Genomic DNA, 10236 nt, shown 5'->3' with positions numbered 1-10236 from the left:
GACAGCTCAAATCATACTAAACATTTTCTTCCAACACGCACTATTATCACTGTTGGCAACTTCTGCCGTGAAAGTGTGTGATCTGAAAGTTTGAATTTCATTCCCATTCCTAATGAGATAAGATGCAGAAAGACTTGAACTTCTTTCTGACGAGATCAGTATGCTATGACATCGTGTTGAAAGACTTTATATCCTGTGCCTGTAGCAACCAATGAAAACATGAAAATATCAGGGTAGCTGGTCTTCGGGTCGAGTCTTTAAACCAAAGACCTCATGAATATGAAACAGAAGCACTACCCACTTGATTACCACATGGACAGTTTACGTGTAAGTATTTGTCAAAAGCAGACGGGCGATGAAAGTATGCAGTAACATGATGTGCCAGGATCGAATACAGTGCACTGCAGCGCTTAGTTGGGCATAAGGAAAACGGTAAGAAACGTACAAGTAACACGAAAATATGATTTACACAGATGCTTAAAGTCTCCTGGACATTAACTAGCTTTGGTGAGCGACAACTTAGAATTTTTGAACGTAAAATATTACGGTAAATCTATGGTCCAATACAGAATAGTGATGGCTCCTGGAGAATTGGGATGAATCATGAACTAGATTGTATCATACAGGGAGCAGATATCGTGAGGCTGATCAAAAGCAAAAGGTTAGCCTGGCTTGGCCATGTTGCAAGAATGGAAGGAAACAGGGTAACTAGAAGACCGATGGGAAGTAGGATGAGAGGGAGACCACAGAAACAATGGATAGATGACGTGGAGGAGGATGTGAGGACGATGGGAGTGAGGGGATGGAGAAGAATTGTAAATGATAGGACAGAATGGAAAAAACTCGTCGAACAAGCTAAGACCCGCATAGGGTTATAACGCTACAAGAAGAAGAAGATGTTTAAAGTCTGAAAATTGACTGCCAAGTATGGACAGAATTATTTCCCATAGTGGATCAAAACATTTAAAAACAGCTGAACCAATGTTGACACTGACAGGTAAAGATTCCTGTCCACGAATGAACAAAACAAGAGTATGTTTAAGCATTGATTCTTGGAACCTCTAGGGTAACTATTGCAGAAACTGCAGAGACTTCTATAAAACGTCAAATTAAAACTTCAGTCAGCTCTAACCACAGCATAAAAAGTGAACTTAACTTCAGTGATACCCTCAGCAGAGCATGACGAGTTATGATAATTCATTGTCAGCGTATTTCCGAGTAGGATCTGAGGTTCACACGGCTGTGAGTCTGAAGATGGTTGTTGCGCCGTGTAGTCTGGTAGAAGTTTACCGACGTTTCAGAGGTCCTTGCTACCTGCATCATCAGGACCTCTGAAAAGTCTGTTTACTTCTACCAGACTTCAGGCGCAACAACACAGAAGTATGAACAGTACCCCCAAAAAACATGGTGACTGCTTCAGTTTTGACTGAATTGCAGACCAGACAGAGAAGTCGTTCTAAACACTGCAGACTTACCTGATTTACAACGAACAACGGAACAGCTGCCTCGAAATCTCGGGGAAAACACGGCAGTACAGAAACAGCTAAATACCTTACCCTACCGGTGTTCTGAAAAATAGTCCTTGTTTGTGCTAGCGAGAAACAGGCAAGATATTACAACCCCCCCCCCCCCTTCTTTTCAATCACGCCCACTCATATCTCGCGCGCCGGCGCAGCAAATAGATTGGTATCGATCCGGCCCTCACCCAGTCTTAAGGTCGTTCCCCTTTAACCTCACAGCACACAAGAGCCTATGGCCTCGGCACAATAGTTAACTGACTTAACTAATTTGATGCATTTCTTTCAGAACACTCACTGGCAGCTTCATGTGCAAATAATTACTGACCTTGCTTCCATCCGTCTGTGTAGTGCCTTTTGCCAGTTAACTTACTTGTCACTAAGTCATACGCACTTCATTGTATACATTAGTATCTTAGCATTATAAATCACAGATTATCATTTTTCCCTGTTACAACATTTTACACTTCCTGTCAACTTATAGGCCACAAGGTTATAAATGAGTACAATTATTGAAAACCCATGACAGTTATTTTTAAATGTTAAATATACCTACCATTATAAACATGTTCACAAATTACTTAATAACAAGATCAGTCATTAGTGAAATATTTGACATTGCTTTTACTCGAGTGGTCTTTCTATGACAAGTTTAATTGCTACTGTGATTTTCATACATCCGAGCATGCAAAAAATACATTAGTTGGCTGCAGGATGAGAACCTATGATATAACTGAATTTTACTTATCATATATCAAATATAATTTGTAGTAAAATAACATTATATATGGATTATAAAAAGAACTAAATATTGTTTTAACAGACAGTTAATTTATCCTTAGAAACTCATTTGACAAGTTTTCTGTATATACGTAAGTCAAGATTTGTTTTCTAGACACAGTTGAAGTCTATTTTATTTTGGGAATTGATGATAAATTACGTTATATTTTGTTACTACACGCTCTCTTCAAACTTCTATAGGAAGCTAATAACATGGATGACACAGCATGCCCCGTACCTCTCTTCAGCAGAATAGACTCTGTCATTAATAAGAATTTCTTGTTTGAACACAAAAGTATACAATTTTAATTTTTCTACAGAACAATATATTTTTAATATATTTATTTCATTCTAAATATCTCTGTCATATGTCTACATACATTTATGATTTTACAAGAGTGGAAGACTTTCTTTACAATTTTTCATACCTCAATTGCTTTGATGCACATCTATCCAGATACAAAGCAAATAAACATTACAGATTCCACATTACATAATTATCATTTTTTTAGATAAAGATAACAAGCATTACAGATACTACACTACAAAGTCATTAATTGTTTTTTCCCATTATATCATTAAATATACATAACCTAAAAATATTCCAAATGAAGGTTACAGATTACAATGATATCTAATATTGCATGTCACAAATTAATGTACATAACACCATTTCTGAGAAAACTGGTGAGATTAGTTTAAGTTTCATACAAAGTAGTTACTTTGATCAGCCAATTTAGACAAAAATGAAATTCGTTTCACAATTTGTAGTGTAGAACCCATTGCTAAATTATAGTGAAATTGTGCATTGCTCTGTAGGCGAAACATGCAGACTGATGGAGGGCAAGAAATCCTCTACATCAGTGGTAAAGCAACCTGGGGTACGCGTACCCCCGGGGGTACGCGAAGACATCTTAGGGGGTACTTAAATTTTTTTAAAAATATATATATATATATATATATATATATATATATTATTTTATGATAAACACTGAATAATCAGTAATGTAATTTATTTAATTTATTTTAGATGTAGATTATATACTATGTATAACTTGAAGCAACAAATTTGGGGGTACAAAGTTGAAGAGAAATTATATCTGGGGGTACGCGAAAAAAAAAGTTTGAATACCACCGATCTACATTATGCACTCATTTTACACATTTCTTAAAAAGGAAATTTGTGGCACCGAATAAGATTAATACCAGATTACCATGATTCAATGCACGTGACAACACTGATAATGAATGCTATTTATGTCATCCCGTTATTTTGAGACTATGATGCAATTAAATGACAGAAACACGTAATTTAAAACATTCCTAAATCTTCTAATATCATTGCTTGAAAGTTAGAGGCCTATCTGTACCTGATTTTGAAAGTTCACTTTTTAAATAAATCGATTCTGAGATTAGTCTGTGTAAGAAAAGATGATAAGCAAAGTGACGAAGAAGGAGGGAAATTTAATAGTGTTTACACATTCTTTTGTACAACCGGCCATTTTTTAAGAAAAGGGTGTGAAATATCCCTATAGATTTTAAGGCAGATGAAAGATAATGGTGTGCTGGTATACAAAAACAAACAAACGTTAAGTAGGATACACTGCATTTCCAGTATGTAACATTTATCACTCCACTTTAGGACTTCACCTTGGCTCTTCTTTTAAAGAAAGTGCCGGAAACATGACAACGTAGTCTGGAGGCAAGGTAGGTTTAAGTGCTCCTCCGTAAATATAAGATTTGGAGTATGCCTGTCAAAAAACTTGGAAAAATCATGTAGTATGAAGGCTGGACAGAACTTTGTTTCTGTTCTGATATCATTTGACGCAAAGCATCTTCAACTATGTGCATTTTGTGAGTTGTTTATCATTAAATTCCGTATTCATAAGTTTATTGCTATCACCAAGGAACAAGGAAAGTGCCCTTGTTTCATAATTCGTGCGTATTTCTTTGGGCCTGAAACTGCTTGCCACACTCCTGTATAAAAACCACGAAATCAACATAATTTTTTTGTAAACATTAAGATAATCATCTTATATTTGAATGAACAGAATAAAAATACATGCAAATTATAACACTCCGTTGTTATCCTGAAGTCCAGCGTCCAGAACAAATACTGTAACTGTAGCAAAATCAAAATTTGACAGCAAACAAGTGTAATTACCAGAGTCCTGTGTTCTTATACCAGAGATAGTAAGTTGACTAGTGCCAATCTCTCTGTCCATCACTATGTTGATAGCTTCATTTATACCACTATTTATAATATCTTCTCCGTTGAACCAAAATATCTCTTCTGTCGGTCTCAGAGTCTCCATCACAACACATGTCAAATTTATATCACGTCCCGCCTGAAAATACTGTTCTGGCCGCCCCGTGATCTTCGTCCTGGGTTCAAGAATGTTTAGATGGTAATACTGACTGATGAAAGGCTCTGAGCTTACTTGACATATATAATTTCCAGAGTCCGTCACCTGCGTGTGCCTGATAACTAAAGTCCACTCGTCAGAATCAACAGCGTGAAAGGACTCAAACTGATCCTCAGATGTGAAAGTATAAACGTCATACGTAAGGATATGAAGGTCTCTTTCCCGAAGCCAAGCCACACTGTTCGATCCCAGATTTTTCACTCTGCAACACAAATAAGCGGTCTTCCCGTACGTGACATTGACCACTAGTTGATTCGTACTGACAAAGTATGGCTGCAGGACCGTTCCTGACGCCATGATAACACACCAGGCGAGACAGCTGATGAACGCACCGCGACACATCTGCTCCATGGCTCCTTCGCAACGACACTGTTCATCTACACTCGTCACGTCTCAAGTCTGGCTTCAAAGGAATTATTCTTGATAGCTCCATCCCGTATTCACTTCAAGGGGAACGTTAGGCATGCGGCCACGAAATTAACGCGATAAAAGAGTCCGCACAGCGCCATAAGACAAGCCACCAGGAACTAAATTATGACGCCAACTTTACATCAAGTGCCCAAATGCATTTAAAAGTAGCTCAAATTATCGAGCGAGTTAAATTTAGTGCACTCCTATTTTTCAAATTACTCAGATTCATTTTGATGTTATCCTTAGACGGTCTTTTAGGTCAGGTTAAGTTTCTTATCACGTCTATTTATGTCTGTCTCATTTGTCATGTGAGTTCTACATGTCCGATCAATATCTCGCACAAGGAATACAAAACATGAAACACCACAGTTTGCAGTTTTTTTCTATTGCTCCATTCGCCCATTTATTCTTAGGTTTACATGCTTTTTTCTTTCTCAGAACATTGTCCCCTCAGTAGCGCTCAATTCATGTCAAATCGTCAAAATGTGTACGAGCTCTAATAACGCATAAGTTGGGTTTAACTAACGGCTGAGGCTAGCGCGCACAAGCCCATGCTTTTGTTTTTTTTTAAAAAAAATTTGTAATTTGGCATATAGACGTACGAGGGCCGTTCTGAATTCTCATATACAAGGAAATATCAACATTTAACAACGTATTATATTTATTTAACAGGCATATCTGGGATGGTGGTTAAAACAGAATCATTTATTTAGAGTTCTGAAAAATAAATTCTGTTCGCTTGTTATAATAAAAACACTGACTTTTCCAACAAACATGTTTGGTTCTTGTCGAATTGGTATAAAGGAATCGTAGACTTTATCCTTTCAAACAAGGTGGTGGATATTAACATTTTTCACGTCACCTGTGTTTGTTTCGCTAGAAGGAAACAGTTGCGGTCCACAAGAAAACAATGGGTGAAGAACTGTGTTTTCATTTTTGCAGCTCAGATCTTAAAAAGACTTAAAAAATTTCAAATAAGCTGAATAGATTAGAAAAAGACCAACGCTATCTTGTCTTGTCAACAACTTCATTTGCATTTAGCTTAACACTAACATACAGTTTAGTCTTTCATGTGACACTGTTGACGTCAAATACGTTTAATGTCTTCTTAGTGGGGAAATACCTCTCAACTGTTAACATAGAACAAGTATTGTAAGGCAAATGAGAAGAAATGTAACAGTTTCATTAAACACTAAGTAGGAATTAAGAATTTCGAGTGGATCTTTAACAGCCTTAAATATCGGAAGGCTAGACTACTTGTACTCTGAATAATTTCATTTACTCTGATTTAATTTCAAGTCAATTTAAAGTAACAGAACAGAAATCTAGCATTCCTCGCCGTCAGCTTCTTTGTTTGCGCATTATTTCTGCAGTTTCTAAAGGGGCCGTGCTCCTTGTCTATTATTTTTCGGAAGATCGTCACCCCCTCGCAACCATCTTGATTCTACGAAGTGCATAAAAGTAACGCACCAAGGTCAACCGACTGCCATTACAACGGCGGACGAAGTCTGTTAGCGGAGTGATCAGCGTCATTATAATATTACACTGGCAATTTCAACTCCGTCCACCAATTTTATCAAGCATCCGCTATCAAAACATCTTGTTTCCAAGAATAATGTCCTTATGTAGTTCAGCCCTCACACGGTTCTCTCTCTCTCATTCACTGGACGCTACAGCAGGAAGCCGAGTATCACACGAATTACAATCGCAGCTCTCAACTACACTGCAGAATCCCAACAAGGCGGTGGTTTATTTTTCGTAATTATAGTCAAACAGAAAACAAAAGAAAAACCACAAATCATGTGCGCGATTAGCGATTGGTTGTGTGTCGATAGACGCTCCCATGTATTCCATGTGAATTTATTGACAAAATCTTACGATAATGAAGAACGCTGTTAAGAGTCGAATGAAATATAATTTATCTATTTATTTATAGTTTATTTAACAATGCTTTTTCAGTAGATCAGACTACATAGCATCGAATCAGAGGATCACAGCGTATTGGAGAGAGTGTGGCCTAAGGTACTATCCCAGCATTTACCTGGAGAGACTGAGTAAAACCATGAAAACAGCCGTCAGGATAGAGGGTCTCTGAGGTGATATTTGAACCGGAACCTTCAGCAAACGAAGCAGGAGTATTAACCACTCGACCACGACGTTCGGTTGAATGAAATGGAAAGGTGATCATGAATGAGTAGACACGTATTTTGAGCAAACAATTTTAATTGTATTGAAAATCTTTTGTCGTCTACAGGTCAGTGTTGTTCCCGTGGAAACAGTAACAAATATGTTCATGCAATAGCAGAAGCATTTGCTCTGTGTAGCAAAATTTGATCCACACAATGGGACAGGGCACAGTCAGGATACAGTCGGGTAATTTTAGCCCAAATATAAAAATTGTCCTTTCAGTAGCATTCCTGCTGCTAGGATCAAAAGCATTCACACACTGGATGAACAGTTTCCGATCAGATCTAGTGCAAGCCACCTTGTGTCATTCGACGAAAAATTTCTTTAGCCAGCTCTTAAATGTTCATGGGACGGATGATGTTAGACAGATTAAAATACATACAGCTGCACTGTTAGTGCCAGAACCTAGTTTAGATGAAGTGGAACTAGCCATTGGGAAATTGAAAAGTTATATATCTCCAGGTATTGATCAGATTCCAGCAAAATTAATTAAAGCAGGTGGCAAAAGGTTGCATAAGCTTATTCAGTTAATTTGGGATAAGGAAGAGATGCCACAACAATGGAAGGAATCCATAATTATTCCTATTCATAAGAAGGGGGACAAGACTGAGTGTGGTAATTACCGAGGAATTTCTCTGCTATCAACCTCAAACAAAATTCTATCAAACATTCTTTTGTCAAGACTAACCCCATATGCGAATGAAATTATTGGGGATCACAGTGTGGGTTCAGATGAAACAGATCAACGATTGATCAGATCTTTTGCATTCGTCAGATACTAGAGAAAAAATGGGAGTTCGGTGGGACCGTACATACATTATTTATAGATTTCAAAAAAGCCTATGACTCTGTGAAGAGAGAAGTGTTATATAATTTGGTATACCAAATAAGCTACTGAGTCTAATAAAAATGTGCTTAAATGAAACCTGTAGCAAAATTCGTACAGGTAAATATTTATCTGAGACATTCATCATCAAGAACGGTCTAAAACAAGGAGATGCTTTGTCTCCCTTGCTCTTTAACTTTGAGCTAGAATATGCCATCAGGAAAGTCCAAGATAGGCCGGGGGGGTTGCAATTGAATGGGACACATCAGCTATTGGCATATGCTGATGTTAATTTATTGGGTGATGATATAAATACAATGAAGAGGAACGCAGAAATTTTACTAGAGGCTAGTAGACAAGTGGGGCTAGAAGTAAATTCAGAAAAAACTAAGTACATGTTAATATCTCGTCATCAGCAGACAGGTGATCTTAGGGTGGCGAATAAGTCCTTTGAAAGGGTTACAAAGTTCAAATATCTGGGAACAACAATAACAAATCAAAATGACACTCATGAGGAAGTTAGGAGAAGATTAAATTCTGGAAATGCTTGCTACTTCTCAGTTCAAAATATTTTGTCTTCCCGTCTGATTTCTAAGAACCTGAAAATTAAAGTATACAAAACAATAATCTTGCCTGTTGTTTTGTATGGGTGCGAAACATGGTCTCTCACTCTGAGGGAGGAACGTAGATTGCAGGTGTTTGAGAATAGGGTGTTGAGGAGGATATTTGGGCCTAAGAGAGAAGACGATGGGGCGTGGAGAAAACTGCATGATGATGAGCTTAAAAATCTGTACTCCTCCCCCAATATTGTCAGGGTCATTAAGTCGAGAAGAATGAGATGGGCTGGGCATGTAGCGCGCATGGATGGGACAAGAGGTGTGCACCGGGTATTTGTTGGGAAGCCTGAGGGGACGAGACCGCTGGGGAGACCTAGACGTAGATGGGAGGATAATGTCAGGCGGGATCTATGGGAGACAGGAGTTGAAGGCGACTGGATTTTGTTGGCCCAGAGGAAGCCATTGGTGAATTCGGTGATGAACCTTCGGGTTCTGTAAGTCATCTAGTTAGTTAGATGTGCAACACTTTGTTCTAACATCCCTCCATTCTAAAATGGCAAGTATTTATATGCAGGTACACATTTATAGCCACGTATAGTTTCGTACATATTTTTTGTGAAGCGTCATGGTGTGGTGTAACGTCATGTCTTTGACAAATTAGTGTGTGTTGTAGCTTGAGGAACTCTGGTCTAGAAGGCACTCGTCATCTTACTTTTGCTCCGAAAATGAAAAAAGTGCTTAGAATCACAATTGTGTATTTGTCCCTCCAAGCTACGGCAAGTTTAAATAAAAACAATTCCCTTGCTTCATTTTCCCCATTTTGTTCTCCTTCCGAGTTCCTGGTACTTCTTGTCTAGATGGCGTTGTTTGTTTTTACTATTTTCATACAAAACAGCTCATAAGTAACTGGTCATGCAAATATATCAAATGGGCTGATACAGCCTTTCACAAGAACAGAGCACAATCAATTTTATTACTTGTGTAGTTTTCAGCAGACATCAATTTTATTTTTATTTTATTAGTGTATGGTTTATGTTTTATACAGACCACCGTCAGTCCAAACTTATTGACTTCACAGGATCAAAATTATGTTCCTTTGACAGCTACAGTGGTATTGGGTACGCGATGGAGGATGCACCTAACTGATGTTGCCTAACACTGATAATCTTCTTTTTTCAATTTACCTCGTCACTCTGAATTCACAAAATTCAGGTCCAAGACAAAAGAGATGATAACATTCAACAGCAATAGTTCTCAAATCAAAACTTGACGGTACAGTTACTTTATGTACGATATTACGTGATGGAATAGTTGGGCTTTGTGCCACTCTTCCTCCCACCAACATTACTTATTTCATAATCACTATCAATGAAACTGAAGTCATGTTTTCATTAATATAGAAAAGCCGACATAATTTTCCAAGACGACATAACCCTTTCTAGGTGCATATTTTCCCTTGGCATGTAACATTTTAGGCACAATTCAACAAAATAAAAGCAATGAGTTACTAATTCGTCAATCAGTATGCGCAG

The 10236-nt window shown here is 37.8% G+C and overlaps 1 protein-coding gene and 1 long non-coding RNA gene across 4 annotated transcripts in view; both read right to left on the bottom strand.

Annotated features, from left to right (window-relative positions):
• Positions 1–2011, bottom strand: part of LOC110837751 (uncharacterized) — a 28901-nt gene extending 26890 nt beyond the window's left edge. The window contains exon 1 of one of the 3 annotated variants that reach the window (XR_015536560.1): positions 1846–2011. This is a non-coding gene — a long non-coding RNA (uncharacterized LOC110837751). The remainder of the gene's footprint in view (positions 1–1845) is intronic. The other 2 variants (XR_015536561.1, XR_015536559.1) reach the window with 2 other exon arrangements.
• A 2355-nt stretch (positions 2012–4366) lies between these two features.
• Positions 4367–5020, bottom strand: LOC147873016 (zwei Ig domain protein zig-8-like). The gene has a single exon (XM_087354125.1). It carries the CDS (start codon positions 5018–5020, stop codon positions 4367–4369), a length of 654 nt encoding a protein of 217 aa, XP_087210251.1.
• Positions 5021–10236: the final 5216 nt, after the last annotated feature.

Source organism: Zootermopsis nevadensis, unplaced genomic scaffold (genome assembly GCF_977971745.1).
Source record: "Zootermopsis nevadensis isolate Lab colony 2312 unplaced genomic scaffold, Znev_1.0 Znev_ptg000022l, whole genome shotgun sequence".
Taxonomy (NCBI): domain Eukaryota; kingdom Metazoa; phylum Arthropoda; class Insecta; order Blattodea; family Termopsidae; genus Zootermopsis; species Zootermopsis nevadensis.
This window is presented reverse-complemented; position numbering and strand designations above follow the sequence as displayed.

What these genes read in the sequence shown, in the direction of transcription:
- LOC147873016 (XM_087354125.1), bottom strand. Translation starts at nt 5,020, where the DNA reads ATGGCGTCAGGAACGGTCCTGCAGCCATACTTTGTCAGTACGAATCAA.